The sequence below is a fragment of the Gaeumannomyces tritici genome (assembly GCF_000145635.1).
Source record: "Gaeumannomyces tritici R3-111a-1 unplaced genomic scaffold supercont2.1, whole genome shotgun sequence".
Classification (NCBI taxonomy): domain Eukaryota; kingdom Fungi; phylum Ascomycota; class Sordariomycetes; order Magnaporthales; family Magnaporthaceae; genus Gaeumannomyces; species Gaeumannomyces tritici.
The window spans coordinates 6720198-6740844 of record NW_008804545.1 but is presented as its reverse complement, the minus strand read 5'-3'; the positions used below and the strand labels follow the sequence as shown (position 1 = coordinate 6740844).

The following is a 20647-nucleotide window of genomic DNA, read 5'->3' as shown; positions in this document are numbered from 1 at the left end:
CAGGTTTATCGTTGGTTTCTTCACTTGGACCTCTGTCTCTCTCTCTTTAGTTTATTTTATTTTATTTGTATTCCAGCTACGCGGCTATGCGTCGCTATAACGACAATCCGACCTTTTAGGGCAGGGGTGGAAACGGTGTAGATTGTTTTCTTTCTTTTCGCTCTCATTCATCCTTCGGGGTCCTGATTTTTACAATGGAGCGTGTGCACTGGTCAGGTGCTCGCCTCGGCATAATGTCTTGGCCAGTACAGCCACGCTTCGGAGCAACGCAGCCACAAGACTTTGGGTAGCATTGTCTCCAGCACACATGGCTGCCTCCCAAGCCCGACTGACCATCCTGAGGCACGTTGGCGTCCTCTTGCATGCCGACTCAACAGAGGAGGGATCTCACAGGTGCCGAATAATTGGACCCGCATGTGCCTGTAGACGAACCCCTCCTGCAGGGCTCCCGCACTTGCCCCTCGTCTAGCTCCGCGGTGCCCGAGAGCGAACCACGCTAGCCCACCAGGTCCCCATCGTTCCCGATTCGCGCCGCAATCTTGTGCCGCAGCCAGTGAGGATACGCCACTCGTGATGCTCAACATTGCCGATTCGAAGCCCAGATGACACCTTCCCCAATCATCCCCTACCCTGCCTCGTGGAGCTGCTGAGAATATCTGGAGTGCCGGACAGGGATGCTCGCCGATAAAGGGCACGATGGCCAGTCTCTTGGATGTGGTGGCGGAGGAGGGCGAGAGAACCAACTCGCGCCCTTCGAACCAGCCCGCTGCCGCGGCTTCTCGTCGCCATGCTCAGCCACGTCTCTTTTGTGCTGGCAATCGCTCTGCTATGTCTTTGGCCATACTCGACGGACGCTCTGGTTGCGCCGAGGGGGGTCGATGCCGCGTCTTGGAACAAGGCAGGCAGACACCTTGACAGCTTCCTGGGTCCCAGGAGCCCGAGGAATCAGACCGAGCTGGAGAGCGCGCGCCTTCTCGTCCAGGCCGCGATAGCCGAGACCAGCGTCCGTAACAAGGCGCGCGTCCTTCACCCGCTTCGCAACACCTACCATGCCGACTCTGCCGCTGCCGCCTCCGCTATGCTGCGCGAGCGCGACGGAGACGGGCAGAACGCCAGCTTCACGACTCGGATGCTGAGCCCAGCGCCGCCGCTACTTCAAGTCAGTGATCAGGTCGCTTCTGCCGCGGCTTTACTTGCGGAGCTTGGTGCCAGCGGTGCGCCTGCCTCGGCCACGACGGTCCGGCGAGCCACCACCAACAGCAGCAGTAGCGACTCGAGTGTCTTCTGGATGGAGAACATCTCCCGGAAGCACTACAACTCTTCCTCCCGTCAAGTATTCCGCAACGTCCGCGATTTTGGTGCCAAGGGGGATGGTCGGACCGACGACACCGTGGCCATCAGGCGCGCCATCTTGTCCGCATCGAGCGGCACGCAAGATACCGAAGCACGATGGCCAGGAAGTGACGGAGTGAGGAACGCCGTCGTTTACTTGCCGTCCGGCACATACCTCATCAGCGGCACCATCCCGGCTCTGCCTGCGACCCAAATCATTGGCGATGCGACCAACTTCCCAGTACTTAAAGCTGCCCCAAGCTTCGTCGGCCTAGGTGTCATCTCGACCAACGAGCTAGGTCCTGGCGGGGAGGCATCACAAAAGAGACAGCACTACCGCCAGATCCGCAACCTGATCATCGACATAACGGAAGCATCGCACGACGCCCACGTTAGCGGCATTCACTGGCAAGCGTCCGAGGCCTCGAGTATCCAGCACGTCGAGGTGCGCGCTGCCGACCCGCACACAGCGCCTGGCGGTCAGACGACCCAGATGGGCATCTTCACTGAGGACGGGAGCGGAGGGCAGATCAGTGACGTGGCCGTCCGTGGAGGCAGCGTTGGGATTCTGGCAGGCAACTCGCAGTTCGCGGCTCAGAGAATCCGGCTTAGCGGCTGCACCACTGGGGTCCAGCTGCTGTGGGATTTCGGCGGCGTCTGGAAAGGCATCGACATTCGAGAATCCAAAGTCGGCTTCAGTCTTGCAAACGGCAATGCAGACGAAAACAACATCAGAAATTATCTCGGCTCCGTCTACATCATGGACTCCACCTTTACAGACGTCGGCACTGCAGTTCAGAACGCCCCAGTCTCTGTTGAGCCCGGCACGGGTACCACGAGTGTGACGCTAGACAATGTGCTCTTCGACCGCGTTACTAACCGTGTGTTCGACGGCGAGAAGGAGTACGTCGAGGGTCGCCCATCAACGTTGGATACATGGACGCTTGGACCTATATACCTATCCCTTCCTGAGAGGGATCTTTCGCTTGGATACGAATTCCAGACACCCCGCGAACCCACGTTGCTGGCAGAGTACAGCGTCACTGCCAAGAACAGCAGCGGCACAAAAAGCCTTCCTAAACGGCCCTTCTTTGAGAAGTCGAAGCCACAGTACACCACTATTCCAGCCAGCTCCTGGGTCCATATGAAGGACTTTGCCAAAGGCGACGGAAAGACAGATGACACGATCGCTTTCCAGGAGGTATTGAACGGCAAGGGCTACATCTTTGTGGACGCGGGCGACTATCTGCTCGCCGACACCGTGACGATTCACCCAGGGACCTTCATCGTTGGAGAGGCATGGCCCAAACTGGTGGCTTTTGGGCCCAAATTTTCAGACCCACGGTGAGACTTTCCACTGATTGCAGTTTCTCGTGCTGCTCAGCACTCTAACATGTACCTAAAGGAATCCCCGACCTCTTGTCAAGGTCGGTGACGAAGGCAGCGTTGGCGCAGTGGATCTTCAAGACCTGCTTTTCACGACCAGGGGGGCGACTGCTGGGGCCAAGGCTATCGAGTGGAACATCAAGGCCGACAAGAACGGGAACGCCGGAATGTGGGGTAGGTGGAACATTCTACCTTCGCTCAGACTGATCACCACTGGATGCTAACTGAACGACCAGACTGTCACGTCCAGGTTGGCGGCAATTCGCAGACCAAGGAAACCCCGGCGGCGTGTGCATCTTCGTCCAATGCCACTTGCCAAGGGGCCGCGGTGCTAGTTCACATTACCCCTGGGGCGTCAGCTTATTTGGAAGGGCTCTGGCTGCGGGCTGTAGATCGACTGCTCGAGTAGGTTTTACCCCTTCCACGATACAATTCATGGACTGACCCTGCTCTCTCCTTCCTATTAGCGCCCCCGAGTCGATGGAAAATGGCGACAAAAAAGCCGAAATCCAGTTCCTGTCCGTCCCCCGCGGGGTTCTCGTCGAGAGCCAGGCTGCTACCTGGATGTACGGAGTCTCCGTCCAACATTCCTCGATGTATCAATACAACTTCCACAACTCTCAGAAGGTCTTCGTCTCTATGCTCCAGGCAGAGTCGCCCTCCACCGGACCTGAATCCCTGCCGACGCAGCCTCGGTCTGACATAGCTGTTGTGCTACCTGGAGACGCCGGGACCCCGAACCCTCGCGGATCTTGGGCCACCGTTGTTCAGGGCACCAAGGATGTTTTCATGGCCGGTCTCGGCCTCTACTCGTGGTTCTCCCAGGGATCAACCGCTTGCAGTAAGGGACCCATATCTCGTGTTGCCTCAATAGGAAGCCTTATTAACACTCTAGTACCTCAGTCTCTAGTCAATCATGTCAGGACGCCTTGATCCTGATGCAGAACAATACCAATCTTGCTATCCATAACCTCGTCACGATTGGCGCCAAGAACAGCATCGATCTCTCAGACAGTGGCCATGTTACCGCGACCGAAAACCTCGCCATTGACGCCCATCCGAATTGGAGCCAAATCACTGTCGTATACCCGATCCAAAACATGGCCGACGCCATGGCATGCAGGGACCCGGGCAGCTGGCCAGCCACTCCCCCGAATGGCAAGTTTCGGAATGCGGATTTTAACGACCAGAACCGGTTCTTTGTCTCCATGATCAATGGAAGCCCTTACCGGCTGTCTTTGACTCGAAAGAACTCGTACCAGATGACCGAATTCACATATGCGGACGTCGACCCTGGATTTAGCCCACAATTTTCCATGTACTACGGCCCGGGAACGTTTGTCGACACTAACGGCGAGGCTGTAAGTCCCCGCCACGGACGGCTCCCCTTCCTCCTACTTCGTTAGCGGAGCCGAGGACAAAAAGCTGACCAAGCCAATAGTACTACCGGCTCGAGGGCACCAGCAAGTCATTCCAGGTCCACGGCACGACCAACAACAACGACTCTAAATACAAACTCCGCGCGAGATATGTCTTTGACGGCATGTCGGCAAACGGAGTGCCCCAAGGATCGAGATATGAGCTTCGGTCGAGGGGTGGCGAGCGGGCGGTCAACTTCGTCCTCACAGGCAGCGAGAAGGTCGGGTACTGGACCAGTGTGAACCCTCCTGTGGCGTGGATGAATGCGCTGCTCCCCATTATTGGCGGGAGAAAACTGAAGCACATATCCATGCTGGGTTCCCACAACGCAGGCATCTCCTTTAGGAACGGAGGTAGGACTGTCCTCGCTTACGATATGCCCTGCCCTGTTGGAGCATATCTGACTTTACTACAACGTTTGCAGGAACTATTGGCCCAGAAGCTGCTTCTCTGTGCCAGGGGTTAAACATATACGGGCAACTGATGGCCGGCTCGCGCTGGTTCGACATCCGGCCAGTGATTGGAAACGGGGGCCAGCTGCTGACGGGTCACTACAGCGGGCAGAGGGCGCCTGTGTTCGGCATCAATGGTCAGGCGCTGGCCGATATTGTAGATGACATCAACCGCTTCACCGCGACCAACCCCGAGCTCGTGATCGTCTCGCTTTCCCATGGTAGGTAGCCACCATTCTTTTGATGCGCCTAGCAGGGCCCATGCTAACGTCATCTTCCGGCGCAGCCATGCAAACCGACGAGGGTTACCGCGACCTCAACGACGCCGAGTGGGATCGCGTGTTTGACGCCCTCGAGCGGCTCGACTCCCGCTGCGCCGGGCTGGCGGGCCAGATCCCGGACATGACGCTCGACTCGCTGATCGGGGCCGGACGCGCCTGCGTCGTCGTGCTCTCCGACGGCGGCCGCGCGCGGCCGGACCGAGGCATCTACCGGCCGGCCGACAGCTTCGACCTCGCGGACCACTGGAGCGACAGCGACAAGGTGGCCGACATGACGGCGGACCAGGCGGGCTGGGTGCGCGCCAACCGCAACCTCGTCTCGGACCCGGGCGCGCGCCGCGACCGCTTCCTCATCTCGCAGCACATCCTCACCGTCAAGGCCCTCAACGTGCTGGTGGCGTCCATCGAGGGGTACGCCGTCGACGTCGCGTACGACGCGCTCTTCTGGCGCGTCTTCTCGGCCTACACTCCCTGGAGCTTCCCCAGCGTGCTGCTCATGGACTACGTCGGGATCCTGTACAGGGGCGACAGGAGCCCGCTGCCCGAGGCCGGCGAGGCGAGGGCCTTGGTCATGGCCGTCAACGTCGGCCTGGCGAGTCGGAACTGCTGGCTTGGGGGAGGGTCCTTGGAATAATGTGTGACCCTAGTAATACACACATTTGTGAGCCAGAATGTCCTCGCTGGTCAGCGTAGTCTTCTTGCCCTTCTAGCGATTCGCCATTAGGTAGGCTCGGCGGGGAGCTCGGTTGCCAGCAGCCAAGTCCGTGTATGGTAACCATCCGCCCCCGACTCTTGTTCCTCTAACTAAGCCCCAGCCGGTAGGTACAAGTAGGCAAGTACCCGACCTAGGTACGTACTCGGTCCCTCCCGTCCGGCCACAGCACTAGCGCCACGCTCGACAAGACGCGGCCCGAGGCGATCCAAACAGGGCAGCAGCCAGTTCAAAGCTACTTGGGGGCCGTGACAAGATATTACGACTTGCGATGAACAGCGTTGTACTGGAGTCTGAATGAGGCTATCCTTCAACCGATCACCAGCCGACTGTGCCCCTTGATGCATGGTACCAGATGGATGCATGTCAGATATAAGCCGGCACCTGGCCATGTTGTTCCCCGCAGACCCGATGAAAGCGTCTGGACCGTCTCATTACCCCCCTCACCGCCCTGCGAGGGTGTTTTGAATAACGACTTCGTTGGTGGTCTTACCAAGGTGGAGGTGGAGTGACAAGCTACGTGAAAGCGCAGCCTACCCCCCAACGACTCTCGGAGCCTGACCAAGTAGCTACATCTCATTGGCGAAAGTGCGGGATCAGACGAGAATAGATGCAGAGAAAATATCCAACAAGACAAACGGCGACGCCAATGTATTGGGAAGGAAACGTAACACTCAACTGCAAGGCCTCCTCCTTCCTGATAGGTTATAGGAAAGAAAAAAAAGGGTATAAAGCCGGGGCTCGCCTTTGTTTGAAGATAGTCTGCGTTGTAGGACTTTCATCATCCGAACTAAGCTGCCTATCACAATCCTACTTCAGTCAGTCCTCCAAACAGCCATCCAAGATGATGACCCCGCGCTTCTCCATCGCCGTGGCCGCCGTGGCCTGGATGCTCGCCTCCACCGGCTCGTTCTTCGCTGCCGGCTCGCCCACCGAGGCGGCCGAACGGGCCCAGTTCGAAGAGAACCTAGTCCTCGGCGGCGGCACCATACAGTGGAAGGGCATACTCGAGGAGGGAAAGCCCGAGGTCATCTTGTCTGGCAAAGACTTTGAGGTAACCCTCATCAGCTCCCTCATTAGTACCCTCATCAGCTTCCTCATTAGCTCCCCGGCTGCGGACATGAGAAACCCGCGCTCGCTGACTACACACCCCCCCTTCCCCGCAGGACATCGAGCGCAAGGCCAAGGACCTCAACCCGAGCTACACCATCTTTGCCACCGAGAACTCGACCGCCCTCGAGGCGCGCGGCGAAGCCCTCAAGGGTCGCCAGACGGCAAGTCCCCCCCCTCAGCCTTCCATTTTGCCTCAGCACCACGCGCTGCATACCAGCCCCTACCTGACTGATTCTAATCCCGAACCCTCTTCCCCTCTCTACAGGAGCAGATCATTTGCGACCACCCGCTCGAGCGCGCAGGCGTGGATGCGATCCGCGAGGGCATTGCGTACCTCCGCACCATCTTGGGCCAATGCCGCGCCGACCCGGGTCCCTGGTCCTGCGGGCGCGTCAGCTGCTCTCGGAACTCGGCCATCCATTATTGCAACGGTATGGTGACTCCCCGTGTTCCCATGTTGTTACCCCCTGGGCCTTTTGGACAAGACAGCAAAACTGATGCCACGCGGGGGAACAAAAACAGACAACTCCGAGGAGCACTGGGAGCCATGCAGATGGATCGGCGACGTCGCCGAGGGTATCGTCCGCCTGTGCGAGAACAACGGGGGGGTGTCGGGCGAGGCCCGCGATCAACGTCGCTGGTACACCGTGGTTGGCCGCGGTAACTGCTGAGTTGATAACGAAAGTGAGGAGTGCAAGCTTTGCGGGCGCCACAGGGCCGGCAACAAGTTTTGTCAAGCCAAGTCACGGTTTGGCGAGGCTTGTGCAATGGAACAGAAAGGATTTGCTGCATCTTTAATATCTCTGTGATGTAATTGACCATATTTCCACCACATAGAACTGGTGGCCTGTGACTCCATGTTCGGCAGCAAAAGCGACAATACACCTGGCAGGATCATTGACGGGGCAAGTAGCAACGCCAAGCGCCGGTCATCAACGATGCCTCCAGAACCTAAAGGCGGCAAGCCCCGAGACCGTCACGACCGAAGCTATCCCGATCCAGATCTTGACGAGCTGCATGGTGATGTCCTCGGCGACCTTTGCGGCGGCGGCCGAGTCGTTGGCCCGGGGTATCGGCTCGTCGGGGACGGGGACGCCGAGGAACTCGCATAGGGGCCCCCAGCCGTCCTTGATCTCCATGACGAGCAGCTTCTCCGGAGGCACCAGGGACTTGACGCGCTGGTTCCAGTTCAGGAGCAATTCTACAAGGGGGGTGGCATGGTAGGGGTAAGTCAGAGGAATTCGGAATCGGCAGCAAAGAAAAGAGAGAGAAAACCCCCGAAAAAAAAAGGGAAAAAGAGGCCAGCGGCGGGTGGGGAGCGGTCACCTTTGCAAGGAAGCGGGTTGGCCGGCCCCTCCTTCTCGTCCAGGCCCAGGTAAATCTTGGTGGACGTGCCGAACTCGCGCGAGAGGGTCGGGAACCAGCGCCAGCCGGGCACCAGAACCATGGGGTAGGGCAGCCACCAGAGGCTCGAGTTGGCGGCGACGGGCCGGATGCTCTGGAGCCACGAGTCCGGGTCGCGCGTGGTCAGCACGACGCGCGCGTCCGGGTGGACGGCCAGCAGCTCCGGCACGAAGTCGAGCGGCGGCATGTCGGCCACGCCGACGAAGCCGTCGGTCAACTGCCGCACCAGCTCGCACGTCTTGCCAAAGTCGCCCGCGCGCTTGGCCTTGTAGGCCTCGACCCACAGCCGGCAGTGGGCTTTTTTTTTGTTTGTGTGGAGGATTAGTTTGTCAGCGTCGGCGAACACCTACCCGGCTTACCCAGGGAACGGTCCGCGCTCGGTGATAGGAACAGGCATGGCCCCCTGATCGCTGGCGGTCATGGATCCACGTGCGATAGGACGGACCGTGGGGGGTTGCATTGCCGGGATCATGACGTGTGGGGAGGGCAGGAGATGTGTAGAGGCATGGGCTTGGCACTGTCTGTTGCTTACCGTCTTCTCTCCCCAGGATTGCTGTTCCTCCGTGCAGTACAGGACCAGACAGCAGTTTCTCCAGTGCCAATTGCATTGCAACGGTGCCGGTCCTAGAGTAGCCCGCTGCGATGACCTGCAGCTTCTTTCCAGGCACCGGCTTTGATGGATTTCCGCCCATGGTTGGAGGGTGGAGAAGCGAGTAGTGTAGGCTACAGATGTAGAAGTTCAGAGTGAAGGAGAAAAACGAGGACAGCTAATCGCTGCATCTATCTTCAATCAAGTAGGGGGCATTTCCAAACATATTTTGGTCTGCAATGCGATGATTCATCCTGAGCAGGAAAACAGGCTTCCACTTTTGGTTAGGCCCAGGTCCACCACATGGCTGTGCCAAGAGCCCAATCACGTGTAGGCAACCAGATCGAGTTCAGGCTTGCGTCAGTCGCACGTGCAACCTGCAACGAATCTGGATCTGGTGTGCGGGAATCGGCAGGCTGCACATCTTGTTCTCCAATTTGGATCCGGGAGAGAGGAACGCACCCATGAGTTCTGCAAAAAGCAGATAGATACAGCCACGCACTCAGGCCCGCCAGTAGTAACCCCCGGCCGTAGCAACGAACCCCCCCGGCACCCTGGTCAACGCAGGCCGTCGCCGCCAAGCAGGCCAGAAGCGGCAGGACGGACTCCCTCCTTCCCCAGACGGCAATGCCCAATGCCAGGAGGGGGCCCCACAGCCCAAAGCGTGCGAGCCGAGACTTGAGGCCCGAAACGATGTGTTTCTCGGCCAGGTTTTGCGGCAAGATTGCCGCATCATCTCGGGTCTGCTCGGCGCCCCCGCTCGCCTCCAGGCTTCGGGCGCTGGGAGCGCTGGGCCTTGTAATGCGACCTTCTTGTTTCCGTCGCGCCAAGCGGGCGCGATGATGCCTCGGGGTGCACCAGATGTCCACCGGGACCACGGCCGATCCCTGGCTGTACCTGGGGAATTATAGTCTACAGTCCACACACGTCAGCCAGATGCCACAGGCCGATCATGGCTCACTTGTTCCGCCAATGGCGGCCGCCAAAATGCCATCTAGTGGGCTGCCCGCCCGGGATTGGCAACAACGGCAATGCTACCAAAATGCCATCATCGGAGGGCTGGGCGGCCGCATCCCCGCTCACAATGCCGAATGCGCCAAGCACGTCCTTATCTCGGCGGTTTTTCTGCTCTGAGAAGCTGCCTCTTCGCCCCTGGCTCGGACGATCGCTTGGTTCCTCATGGCTTGTCTGTCTGCCCGTGCTCTTTTAAGGGCAGCGTCCCGCAGCTGACTGCCTCGCTCCCGCCCGTCCTCGTCCTCGTCCTCGGCCCCTATCTGAATCAGACCGCTTTTCGACCCCCTCTAGGTCCTCCCCGAGCCTGGTAGTCGTGTAGCAGAGTCAGACACTGAGATTAGCAGTACAGAAGCGTCGCCATGGTTCCTGTAGGTTGGATCCGCGGCTCCGGCCTCATCACGGCTGTGCTCCTGGCCGGACAGTCGCTTGCCCAGTCGTGCCAGACCGCTCCGTCGGTCCGATTCGACATTCGCATGGGCGAGGGCTACTCCTCCAAGCCCATCGTGAGCGGCCTCTCGCGCCCGCGCGGCATCGCCACCGACAGCCAGGGAAACCTGCTGGTCGTTGAGGCGGGCTCTGGTGTGCGCCACGTCAAACTGGCCGAGTCGGGTGGAAGCGTGTGTGTCCAGTCGAGCAAGCAGCTCCTTGCTGATAGCCAGGTATGTAACCGAACCGGATTGGTAGGAGGAGACACAGTGGCGTTCGAGGTTTGTCCTCTGACTGACCGACCTCTCTCAATCTCGCAGCTCACCCACGGCATTGCGCTGTCCCCAGACAACAAGCACCTTTATGTCTCTGGGATGCACGGCGTGTTCCAGTACGCGTACAACGCCGTCGCGGGCACAGCGTCCAACCGCAAACTGATCGTCACCGACCTAAGCAACCCCGGCACTACCCATGCGACCAGGTCGCTTTGGGTGTCCCGCGCGAACCCGGACCTCCTGCTGGTTCATCGCGGCTCGTACAGCAACATCGACCCCGATGCCGCCAAGGAGGAGACTGGCCGCGCCGTCATTCGCTACTTCAATATCTCGGAGATCGCCCAGACTCCCCAGCCACACGCCACCGGCGGAAGTCTACTGGCCATGGGCGTGCGCAACACGGTGGCGTTTGGCGAGAACGTTGCCAGGGGCGAATTCGTAAGTGTATCGAGTAACCGGTTGGGGGGAGAGATGAGAGAAGACGACGACCACGCTTGTGGTGGAAAGAACCATGACTGACTGTCAACCCGCGCCAAAACACAAGTGGTCCGTCGACAACTCGATCGACGACATGCGGCGCTTCGGGGCGCAGGTGAACAACGACAACCCGGCCGAGAAGATGAACTTCCACGGCGCCATCGAGCTCGGCAACAAGCACCTGGGCGGCAACTTTGGCTACCCGACGTGCGTCGCGGCCTGGAGGACCGACACGCTCTCCAACGGGGCGCTCCGGGTGGGGTCACAGATCGCGGTGGACGTGGGCTCCGGTCAGGACGCGGCGGCGCTGGACGCGGCGTGCCAGCAAAAGTTCCTCCCGCCGCGCCTCAGCTTCCCGAGCCACAACGCGCCGCTCGACGTCAAGTTCACGGCCGACGGGAAGCACGCCTTCATTGCCTTCCACGGCAGCTGGAACCGCTCGCCGCCCGACGGCTACCGCGTCGTGCGCGTCGACATGGGCGCCGATGGCCAGCCGGTCCAGGCCGCCGACTCGGCGAACCCGGGTGCCGTCGTCATGCGCAACGCCAACAACGCCGCCTGCCCCAGCGGCTGCTTCCGGCCCGTCGGGCTCGCCATCGACGCCAAGGGGAGGATGTTCATGTCGAGCGACAGCACGGGCGAGATCTACGTGATCTCGGGGGGCGCGGGCCTGGGCAACTAGGCAAACCGGGGATGGTGATGCATGGCCGTGTCATGGGTATGGGTACATGTTGAGGAAGGCATATGGGAATGTGAAGATTGGCTGGTAAGCCTGCGCCGATGGTGTCATGGACGTCGCGAGGCTTGTTTGAGCAAAGACTAGAAACGTATGTTTGCCGCCTTGTTCTGTCTCGGGCCCTGCTCGGCCTGCTCCGCACAATGATACATCAGTCCTTCCGCCCGCATAAGCACACCCGACGCGATGCCATTGGGTCGTCTGTACCCTCGGAGTATTTCGCCCTTGAGCCGGCCGACTGACTTGCCCCCGCCTCAAGCACACATGTGGGGCACAAAGTCGAGCGAGCGGCTGGCACTGCGTCTCGCTGCGTCTCTTGTTTGGCCGATCGTTCTTCAACAACGACGTTCGCGCTGCGGTGGAGTGCATGTGCGGCAAGTGGCGCGTCCCCAGGCCTGGTCACAGCGGCAGTTCGTAGCGTTGGGCGTCGCACCAGGATCGTCTGCATCAGATCGTCTGGCGGCGCGGTCTGGGCGGCAGGGCGAACTGTCGAGGGCTGTCGGCTGCTATGCTGTCCTTTTTTTTTTTTTACTTGTTTAGGTTTTTGACTCCCGGGTCCGCCAGCCCGCAGCAGATCCAATAGGTACCTAGTTGTAGATCTGGGCTTGTGAAGCACGAAAAGGGAACAGAGAGAAAAAAAAAAAGGCTTGGAGCTAAGATTTTCCCATAGCGACCAACGCACTCCCGTTGGCTAGCTGCAGGGCGGGGTCGGCTGATCTAGCGTGGGCTCCTCCAGCTTGGTCATGCCTTTTCCCCAGGCTCTCACCCCACGATTTCGCAAAAACAGCCCACCCCCCCTTTGGGACGCGGGACCCGCACCGGGATGCCCCATCCAGCGGCAGGCCATCGACCCATGGCGCTTGGAGCGCAAATCCCAACCGGGTGCGTGTTCAAGGGGTGCTATGGAAAAAAGAACACCAGCTTCCCCTGGCCCGAGGGATATTTTAAAAGGCCTTGGGTTTCCCGCCCTCCCAGACCTCGTGGGAGTCCCTGCTCTTCGACGATTCCTGCCAAGATACCTACGATTTGCACTGCAGCCCTGAGCTTGATCGACCTTCTCTGACGCTTGCTTTCACGTGTCCGCCTACCTCAAAAAGAAGCTCTTGGCTCTCGATACAAAGATCGCTGCTGTCCCTCGAAAAACACACACAAACACACGACCCTCGCATCGCGCACACAAAGACACACAAACACGACCGCTGCAACAATGGCCCCAACAAAGCAACAATCAACCAGGCAGTTCGCCACGAGCTCGAGGGTCTTCCCTCCCTATCTGCCGTACCTGCAAGCCCCCAAGACGCCGAGGGCCGCGAAGCTGTATGTTGACACCACCCCTCTCTCTCTCTCTCTCTCTCTTTCCCATCTATGCGGCACCTCCATTATTTTATCCAGGCCCAGCTGCTGACGAAACCAATCCCCCCCGCCTCGCAGGATCCCATCGGCCGTCGCGCTAGCGGGGATAGGCTACGGCGTGTCCATGTACCGCCAGTCCCAGGCTGCAAAGCAGGCTCCCGGCCGCCGGCCCAGCGGCGCCGAGGACGAGGCCGAGCGGCGGCGCAGGACCGAGGAGCTGATGACGGCCTACGGCGACCGGGACTCGCTCGAGTCGCTAGAGGAGGCGATCCGGGTTTACGAGTCACAGCAGCGCCGCTGAGGCATTGATTGCTATTTTGCTCTTTTTTGGGAGTTTGTTTTTCTTTTCCCTTTCCGCGGGAGGCACACTTTTTTTTCGCCATCATGCGTGGCGTGCGTGATGAGGTGTCGCCCCCGAAAGCGTCCTGCATATTATGGGTTCCCTTTCCTGTCGTCCGCATCAGCTTGGCGTTTTTTGTCTCTTTAGCGTGAGGGGGTATCGGTCGGGTTTGAGCTCGGTTTACGAGGAGTTAATGGAGTTACGAGAAAGGAGGGGTCCCACCTTCCCGAGGGCGATGATCATCAGGCCTGCAGCATGCCCGCCGTGGGGGTTTGCCAGCACAGACAGGCCTCTGATGCAAGCGCGGTGGTTTAGGCGCGCGAGGCGTATCATCTTTTTAGGACAAAAAAAATCGCTCTATGCTGTGTTTGGGTTTTTCTCGTGCTGAGATTGACTGTCGCGCAATAGGTATTTTATCCAATGATACTGGCATCACTCTCGCCTCGTCTCTCCTTTACAGGCCCTATTGACGGCAGTCCTGTCGTGCGTTCCAGCGCTTGATTGATATATAACGGGGGTATCTGTCTATCTGAAAAACACTATAAAACGATACAGTCCACCACCCAGGTTTACAAAACGGTACCAAATACAAACAACTCCAAAACTCCAAGAATGAGGGCGAAAAGACAGCCCGCAGGTCCCAGACAGATGCACCAAGTTCAGGCCCAACACCTGGACGCCCGAGCTTCAACCCATCATACACACCAGCCTACCAAGTACATATTACCGAACCCGCGTGGCATTGACAAGGCGCCCGGGCGACGTGGCCACCCAGCACATTTCCGTCTCGGCAACGCGGAACGCCGCCCCGTCGCGGTGGAGGAGGAGCTCCCGCATCAAGACCTCTGACGTCTCCTCGAGGCACCGGATCCTCGGCTTCGACGAACGGCGGTTGTCGTAGCCCATCTTGACGACCTTGTCGTCAAACTCCATGTCGATGGAGAAGGCGGGCCCGTGTGTCCCAAGGGGGAATTGCTCATCTGGTGCGCTGGTGTTAGCCGTTGTGTTGCGTCCAAGTGCGCGGGATCCAAAGGTTTGTGGGGGGTGGAACTTTTCTTTTTTGCGTCTGCTTACGTTTGCCTGTGCCCCAGATCTGGCCCGTGATGGCGTCGTCGCTCACGTAGCTCCCAAAGTTGACCTTGTTGATGATGACAGGGATACCCGGCTGTTCGATGTTGACACCAGCGTCAGAAAGGGGGCTCTCCTGGTGTTCCCGTGATGTTGGTTTGGGCGGATCATTACCTGCGCGCTCCTGAGGGGAGAGCTAGTGTCCTCGTAGACTTCGAGATATCCGCCGTAGAGGATGTGCTGCAGACGCCGCCCGGGCTCGCCGCCCAGGAGCATCTCCTGCAGCGCGTGCGTCTGGTTGCCCCTGCTGTCGACCTTGGGCCTCGGGTAGGTGAAGTCGTTGCGGCGGCTGCTGCCGGCCAGCATGCCGACGAAGCTGTGGCAGAGCTCGAGCGCCATCCTCGCCCCGAGTATGAACTGGAAGGTCATGAAGCGCTGGAATGCCGCACCGTCATCTGCTTCCCCGGCCTTCTGGTGCCGGAAGCACTCGGAAAGCTCCACCATGCGGTCGAATCTCTGTACGCGGTCGGCGCACGTCAGTCCTTTTGGTCGAGGCGATGCGGTTGTCCGCAGTGGGGGAAAGGGGTATGCCAATGAAGGTGGGGGCAAGACGTAGACCTCACCTCCGCGTTGATGGCAATAGTCACGGCCGTGCCTGGGGCGTAGTTGGTCCTGTCTCCTTCCCAGGCCCCCTCGCAGGGCTCGGTGGTAAAGACGCGCGACGTGACGGGGAGGGTGTGGGGGCTCACCAGCGAGCAATCGACCACGATCGAGGGGAACCTGCCGCGCACCCGCTCCAGGAAGTGGTCGACGTACTCGCGCATCCTGCCCGGGTCCGCGTCGCAGTCCATCCGCCCCGTCTGCCGCCACTGGTCCAGAACGAAGCGCCCGACCTTCTCGAGCGCCTCCCTCCCCCGCACACCCTCCAGCGTGACGAGCCCGAAGCGAGCGATGGAAGTGAGCTGCCGAGGTTTTGCGTGTGGTCAGTGGGGGAGGTCGGGAAGGAGAACCTTGCGCAGCCGGCGGGGACTTACACACGCGAACTCGGCCGAGTCTGTTTGCATCGGCTCCAGCCTTGTGTGATCGTACCGCGTGAAGAGGGTCGGGAATATTATCCCTTCCGTGGAAGATGTGATGGCCATCGCTAATGAGGCCGGGGCGGCGCTGGGGGTGGATAGTGTGCCAAGGTTTGGAACAGCCAATAAGTGGCAGTAGATGGGTAGTAGGGGCCTAGGTAATTTTGTTGATATTCTTGTGCGATGTGCTGATCTGCGTCTCCGACAGGCTAAGAAGTTGATGTAGCAACTGTGGAGGTTTGCCTGTATCCCGACAGTGGCGGTTGGCAACCCACCTACCTACCTATATAGCCGCGCGGGACACATCACCACATTTGGGAAGGAGGGAGGGGGGCATCTCTTGGCTGCCGCCAGGGCTGCCTCACGAGGCTCGGGGTCGGGACCATGGCCACGGCCATGGTCGTTGCTAAATGCCCGTTTCTGCGCCGCGTGCTGGCCCTGGTGCAAGTTCGGAAAGACGCAGCAGGTGAGCGACGCAGCTGACCGGGTGACCGAAGGGCGCGAGGCTCAATCGATGTGCGGTTGCCTGATTGGGTCGGCAGTGCTGTTGTGGCTGTGGCTGTGGCGTTGGTTTGGCGGGAGAAGAACGCATGGAACGTGGAATTTTGACACATCCAACCGTCAGGACTTGGCGACGGCGGATGTAATTACGCGCGCGCGCGATTGGGGGAGGAAAAAAAAGAACGAGAGACAGGTCGAGACGAAATCTGGAGAGCACGTCCTTGGGGCAAGGCCAGTTTTGGCAACCTGGGGCCTCTTAAACACTGCTCAGCGGCCTTTTTCGTCGACCAGTATCAACAACTTTTGAGTGCTCACCGGCTACATGTAGTGCTTTCATGGCCCCAATTGCTCCAATAGCCCCCCACAAATTGCCATGGCGTCTGGTGTCACGCAGAGGCGCCAGCCTTGACCGAAGCCAAGGCTAGGCTCTTGGGAAACCATGCATAAACCATGCATAAACCATGATCCAGGTGGACAGATGAGCCGGCCCAATCGAATAATATACATCATCTGGGTGTGAATAATTAAAATTACAAATCGGAACGCGAGACAAAACGGAGAACACAAGCCTGGCGCAAGGCTTGTGGCTTGCAGAAATCATCCAAAAACAAAGAGTGGTAGAAGAAAAAGAGAAGAAAAAAAAAGTCCCAAGCGCCTAACTATCCTCCTCGCTCCGTATGCCCGAAGCCATGCCGGCCTACTCGGAGTCTGTATCTTCTCCCTCCAGTACCCTTACCAGGAAGTTCGGGAGCGTCCAGCCTTGGCAGTCGGTCGCGGGGTCGGCGCCGCATTCGTTGATTAGGAAGTGGAGCAGCCTCACCCTCGGCCACATCAAGCCAAAGACGTTGGGGGAGTCGCTGTCCCACACGACCCCGGGACGGCAGTTAATACTCAAGATCCAGAAGCATATGCACTTCAGCGGCGTCGCCCCTCCCTCGCCGCCGACGAGGTGGTTCACGTCGGCCCCAGCAGCGACTAGTCGTCGGATCGTCGGCCTCACGAGGCCGTCGTCGGCGTCATAGCCGGGTGAGTCGCCGGACGAGTAGGGAGTGACAGACGCCTCGTCGCCGCCACTGTCATCGCAAGTCGCCTTAAGGATGATGTAGTCGGCGAGGAACCTGTTGAGGTCCGAGGGGCTCATGTCCTGGATTACGTCGGTCAGGATGGAATTCCAGGCCGAGATGTCGGCGTCGGAAGGTCGCCTAATGAGGGAGCCATATCTGTAGCTAGCTAGCAAGTCGAACGGGCGGATGCCATCTGTCTGCCAGCCCTTGGGCCCTAGCAGAAGCTTGAGAGGCAGGATGAGTGGAGGGATTGCCGAGCTCTGACAGGACCAAGACCCCAGAAGAATCTGGGCAGGTGATATCTCCAGTTCCATTGGAATATCTCTTGGGCTAGGCATCATGGACAGTATGTTCTCGCCAGAACGGTGTATTCCAATCCAAGGCAGCCTCTCAGTAGCGATATCCTCCTCGATCACAGCCGGGTTGGCATCAAGCTCAAGCAGATACCGGAGCCGTTGGATAGCGTCTGAGCCTGGCTGGGTGTCGCGGCATGGTGTCCAGTCACGCACCGCGGAGAGGTAGATCATCAGCGGCGTGTAGTACCGCATGACCCACTCAACCTGTACGGGCAGTCTAACTGCGAGTTTGGCTCCTCGTGCAAGACACATGTTTGCGATGTCTACCAGTTGCTGGAACTCCGTGGCGCGCACCGAAGCACCGTCGTCTCTGTATAGGCCCCGGGCCAGGGCGTACGCGACTGCGAACATTGGGCCGTGGTACGCAAGGCGTGGACGATACAAGCGGTCCAGGCGCAGGTACGGATCGTGCTGCCCGCCATATAGTTGCTTATAATCTTCTCTTATGGCGAAGAACTTGCGATCCAGCGCATCCACACTGGCGCCGCTGTCCAACAGGAGGCGGACGAGGCTAGCAGACCGCGTCATGATGGCCACCGAGAGTGTGGGCAGAAAGATGCCGCGGTGCTGGCGGTCATGGTCCTCTTGACTGCTAGGCTCCTCGAGGAAGATCCAGTTCGGATTCGGGCGGGCACCAGCACTAAGAAGCCTCTTGGCGAAATCGAGACAAGAGGAGGCAGTCCAAGTGCATGTACCGTATCGGTCTTCGCGGTAGTTCTGCATATCGACCACTCGGTAGAGCATCTCGTCGAGCTGGTATTGTTGCAGCTGGGAGACGAGCGGCGGTGTGTCTGCGACCATCTCGAGGCCGTCGGCTGCTCTGGGACCTGGGTTATCGAGGAAGATTCGGAGAAACTCGGTGGAGGTCGGACAGACGATGTGGCGGGCTAGGCGCCTACCGTCAGCCCCGAGGCAGTCAACGCGGGTGCCGACCTCGATCAAGCGATGGAACGCTCCGGCGCTCTTGTGCATCGCAGCAAGGTCGAGCGTCAGGTTTTCCTGCCCTGTTCCCTCGACCCTGGCCCCTAGGGCAGTCCACCTCGCATATCTGAAGTGTGTGCTAGCGGGGGCGCCGTGAAGAACGGCCTTGTGCACCAGGCCGTCGAGGTTTTGGGTCAAGGCCCACCACATGGCTTGATTTCGAAGCTTTTCCGTAGCCAGTAGCCGCTGAAGTAAGAGCCAATGGAGGGCCCTGTTGGTACGGGAGAGGCGGGAGATGTCGGCAAGGTCTAGCGCCGTCTCATACAACACCATGTCCATCAACTCTGGCGGCAGCCTCTCCAGACGAGAGACTGGCGACCAAGATGTGCGGAAGGAAGCCATGGTGTTTTATGGGTAATGGCTAGTGCCTGATATTTTGTGGAGGTTTTGAAGGCTGGAGGAGGGTGAAATATTTATATGCTAATACGTGCAGGCAATCCCGCAGGAAATGAATGGCCCAAGGTTACTACTCTTGTCTTTTCAAAATCCATGCGACCGTTGTACCTAGTGCTAAAGAATTATATCATGTTCTCCCACATCGAACAGCAAAAAAGCGTGTACTACACTAACAATTTGCAAATCTTAAGGCCCCATACCTTGGTCTACAAAGAGAAAGCAACGCCCATAGGGTTCCTTTGTAGTTGTACGTTTAAACTTATTTCATGGGTGGTTGCTTTTTGAGCACTCGAAATAATGCACAATAAAAGCTTTAGGAAAGGAAAGGATGGGTACGACTGAACAGTTCAAATTCTAAAGACTGGATCGAAACTTAAACAAAAAGCATTGTGGAAGAAGGAAACGACATACAGCCACAGGTCGCTTTTCCGGGAGGAGTTTGGGACATTACAATTAGCGGAAAATGAGGACGGGAACTAATTCTGTTGTCACACGGGGATTGAACCAGTGACCCAGAAAGGCCGAACGGACGGCCAACAGGACGAGTTACAGGACAGCGATAGGAAGGTGGGCGTTGGTTGGGCCGGCTGGAAAGGTTACAAAAACCCCGCATGCATTACGCGCCCGGTCGAAAGGGAATTTGTTCCCTTCGACCCAAGTACGTATCTTTCCTATGCGCTTAAATAGCCTATATAAGGAAGGCTTATCTTTCGAAGTCCTCGCCGGAAATTTTGCTTTTTTAAGCATTTTTTAAAGGCTTTAAAAAATTATTAATATATTAAGCACTTTTTAAACCGATCCTAAATCCTTTTGTAACAAATAATTTTTTATTATTCCGGGATTGCTTTAACGTACTTATACTTTTATTAAAAAAGGGTATCGTTAATCCAAATTATTTTTAACCATTACCTATTTTTATAGGTTTAATTCCCTTTTTTATTGCGCAAATCCTTAATAACGTTGCCGCGATTTTACGCATTTAAGCAAATAATTAAGCCGGTTCGCCGAAATTTACCTTTAAAAACGAAAAAAACCTTGCTAAAATAAACGGCCCCATATCTTTTTGTTAATATTGCACCCGCCTTGCCGTTTAAAGCTCGCAAGCTTGCATTTATTACCTTACAAAGGCCGAGCGCGACCAATAGTTACGCTAAAAACCAATTTTGGCGTCGGTCGCCGTTACAACGGACCCCGACAAGCCTTTGCAACCGGCTACTCCGCAGCCGCTTGCTACAATTACTAAGCTTATCGCTAAATCCTTTAACCCGCTTATTGCTTTAAACAATAAACTTGTTTTTGCTTTTAAAAAGCCACGCGTCCTTTCCAAACCAATTAATCCGCGGCAGGTAACCTTATTTATTGCGACAGGATTTAAACTTATCGGTAAAAATCGCCTTACCCGGGTTAAAAAACAATAAAGCGATTTTAAATAAAACCTTACAGCACGCGTCGACGTTTTAACAAAAAATTTGGACCACGCTCGTAATTTTACCCGTACCATTTTTATACAAACAAATTAATAATACGAAACCATTGCCCAATTTTTTAAAAAAAAAAAAAAAACGAAATCGCACATAAAAGCGCCGTTGCAAAATATATCGATATTATTAAAAAGCGCTTGCGATTTAAAGCAAATTAAGCATTTAACAACCTCGTTTCGCAAATTAATACCATACGAAAAAACCTTACCGCTTTTACCCAATAAATTAAAGCCCGAAACAAAATTATTAAATCGTAAATTTCCGCCCTCCGAAAAAAAGCACAAAAAAAACCATTAAAAAGATTAAACAAAAATTTGCTTTACAAAAGCGAAAATACAAGCTATTAAAAAAGAAAATTACTTAGCTTTTTTTTAACGCACGCAATGGAAATTACCTTTAAAAATATAACGCTTTT

The 20647-nt window shown here is 57.3% G+C and overlaps 9 protein-coding genes across 9 annotated transcripts; 5 read left to right on the top strand and 4 right to left on the bottom strand.

Moving 5' to 3' along the window:
• Window positions 1-530: 530 nt before the first annotated feature.
• GGTG_02124 (hypothetical protein) lies at window positions 531-6328 on the top strand. Its single transcript, XM_009219895.1, has 8 exons — window positions 531-2676; window positions 2738-2892; window positions 2955-3123; window positions 3186-3559; window positions 3622-4079; window positions 4160-4490; window positions 4562-4810; window positions 4876-6328. Exons 1-8 carry the CDS (start codon window positions 713-715, stop codon window positions 5502-5504), a joined length of 4329 nt encoding a protein of 1442 aa, XP_009218159.1. The 5' UTR covers window positions 531-712; the 3' UTR covers window positions 5505-6328.
• A 98-nt stretch (window positions 6329-6426) lies between these two features.
• Window positions 6427-7366, top strand: GGTG_02123 (hypothetical protein; the record flags this gene model as incomplete). The annotated part of the gene is made up of 4 exons (XM_009219894.1): window positions 6427-6636; window positions 6749-6860; window positions 6998-7126; window positions 7218-7366. The coding sequence occupies 4 exons, from the start codon at window positions 6427-6429 to the stop codon at window positions 7364-7366; spliced, it is 600 nt and encodes a 199-aa protein (XP_009218158.1).
• Window positions 7367-7423: 57 nt separating this feature from the next.
• On the bottom strand, window positions 7424-8912 carry GGTG_02122 (hypothetical protein). The gene is made up of 3 exons (XM_009219893.1): window positions 8632-8912; window positions 8022-8396; window positions 7424-7896 (listed from the first exon to the last, which is right to left on the bottom strand). The coding sequence occupies exons 1-3, from the start codon at window positions 8789-8791 to the stop codon at window positions 7628-7630; spliced, it is 804 nt and encodes a 267-aa protein (XP_009218157.1). The 5' UTR covers window positions 8792-8912; the 3' UTR covers window positions 7424-7627.
• Window positions 8913-9276: 364 nt separating this feature from the next.
• Window positions 9277-11783, top strand: GGTG_02121 (hypothetical protein). The gene is made up of 3 exons (XM_009219892.1): window positions 9277-10361; window positions 10449-10841; window positions 10948-11783. Exons 1-3 carry the CDS (start codon window positions 10062-10064, stop codon window positions 11560-11562), a joined length of 1308 nt encoding a protein of 435 aa, XP_009218156.1. The 5' UTR covers window positions 9277-10061; the 3' UTR covers window positions 11563-11783.
• A 728-nt stretch (window positions 11784-12511) lies between these two features.
• GGTG_02120 (hypothetical protein) lies at window positions 12512-13714 on the top strand. The gene is made up of 2 exons (XM_009219891.1): window positions 12512-12933; window positions 13048-13714. The coding sequence occupies exons 1-2, from the start codon at window positions 12824-12826 to the stop codon at window positions 13268-13270; spliced, it is 333 nt and encodes a 110-aa protein (XP_009218155.1). The 5' UTR covers window positions 12512-12823; the 3' UTR covers window positions 13271-13714.
• Window positions 13715-13748: 34 nt separating this feature from the next.
• On the bottom strand, window positions 13749-15768 carry GGTG_02119 (hypothetical protein). Its single transcript, XM_009219890.1, has 5 exons — window positions 15412-15768; window positions 15001-15339; window positions 14552-14893; window positions 14384-14474; window positions 13749-14289 (listed from the first exon to the last, which is right to left on the bottom strand). The coding sequence occupies exons 1-5, from the start codon at window positions 15517-15519 to the stop codon at window positions 14033-14035; spliced, it is 1137 nt and encodes a 378-aa protein (XP_009218154.1). The 5' UTR covers window positions 15520-15768; the 3' UTR covers window positions 13749-14032.
• Window positions 15769-16651: 883 nt separating this feature from the next.
• GGTG_02118 (hypothetical protein) lies at window positions 16652-18697 on the bottom strand (the record flags this gene model as incomplete). Its single annotated transcript, XM_009219889.1, has 1 exon — window positions 16652-18697. One exon carries the CDS (start codon window positions 18695-18697, stop codon window positions 16652-16654), a length of 2046 nt encoding a protein of 681 aa, XP_009218153.1.
• Window positions 18698-18880: 183 nt separating this feature from the next.
• Window positions 18881-19653, top strand: GGTG_02117 (hypothetical protein; the record flags this gene model as incomplete). Its single annotated transcript, XM_009219888.1, has 2 exons — window positions 18881-18998; window positions 19535-19653. The coding sequence occupies 2 exons, from the start codon at window positions 18881-18883 to the stop codon at window positions 19651-19653; spliced, it is 237 nt and encodes a 78-aa protein (XP_009218152.1).
• Window positions 19654-19901: 248 nt separating this feature from the next.
• On the bottom strand, window positions 19902-20252 carry GGTG_02116 (hypothetical protein; the record flags this gene model as incomplete). The annotated part of the gene is made up of 1 exon (XM_009219887.1): window positions 19902-20252. The coding sequence occupies one exon, from the start codon at window positions 20250-20252 to the stop codon at window positions 19902-19904; it is 351 nt and encodes a 116-aa protein (XP_009218151.1).
• Window positions 20253-20647: the final 395 nt, after the last annotated feature.

Excerpts from the sequence above, each read along its gene's own strand:
- GGTG_02124 (XM_009219895.1), top strand. The coding sequence starts at position 713 with ATGTGGTGGCGGAGGAGGGCGAGAGAACCAACTCGCGCCCTTCGAACC. Across the intron at positions 2,893-2,954 it reads CGGGAACGCCGGAATGTGGG|ACTGTCACGTCCAGGTTGGC; the intron begins GTAGGTGGAACA and ends CTGAACGACCAG. Across the intron at positions 3,560-3,621 it reads CCAGGGATCAACCGCTTGCA|TCTCTAGTCAATCATGTCAG; the intron begins GTAAGGGACCCA and ends CTAGTACCTCAG.
- GGTG_02122 (XM_009219893.1), bottom strand. The coding sequence starts at position 8,791 with ATGGGCGGAAATCCATCAAAGCCGGTGCCTGGAAAGAAGCTGCAGGTC. Across the intron at positions 8,397-8,631 it reads AATCCTGGGGAGAGAAGACG|CCCACTGCCGGCTGTGGGTC; the intron begins GTAAGCAACAGA and ends ACAAAAAAAAAG. Across the intron at positions 7,897-8,021 it reads CAACCCGCTTCCTTGCAAAG|AATTGCTCCTGAACTGGAAC; the intron begins GTGACCGCTCCC and ends CCCCCCTTGTAG.
- GGTG_02121 (XM_009219892.1), top strand. The coding sequence starts at position 10,062 with ATGGTTCCTGTAGGTTGGATCCGCGGCTCCGGCCTCATCACGGCTGTG. Across the intron at positions 10,362-10,448 it reads AGCTCCTTGCTGATAGCCAG|CTCACCCACGGCATTGCGCT; the intron begins GTATGTAACCGA and ends TCAATCTCGCAG. Across the intron at positions 10,842-10,947 it reads ACGTTGCCAGGGGCGAATTC|TGGTCCGTCGACAACTCGAT; the intron begins GTAAGTGTATCG and ends CCAAAACACAAG.
- GGTG_02120 (XM_009219891.1), top strand. The coding sequence starts at position 12,824 with ATGGCCCCAACAAAGCAACAATCAACCAGGCAGTTCGCCACGAGCTCG. Across the intron at positions 12,934-13,047 it reads ACGCCGAGGGCCGCGAAGCT|GATCCCATCGGCCGTCGCGC; the intron begins GTATGTTGACAC and ends CCCGCCTCGCAG.
- GGTG_02119 (XM_009219890.1), bottom strand. The coding sequence starts at position 15,519 with ATGGCCATCACATCTTCCACGGAAGGGATAATATTCCCGACCCTCTTC. Across the intron at positions 14,894-15,000 it reads CTATTGCCATCAACGCGGAG|AGATTCGACCGCATGGTGGA; the intron begins GTGAGGTCTACG and ends GACCGCGTACAG. Across the intron at positions 14,475-14,551 it reads CTCCCCTCAGGAGCGCGCAG|CCGGGTATCCCTGTCATCAT; the intron begins GTAATGATCCGC and ends AACATCGAACAG.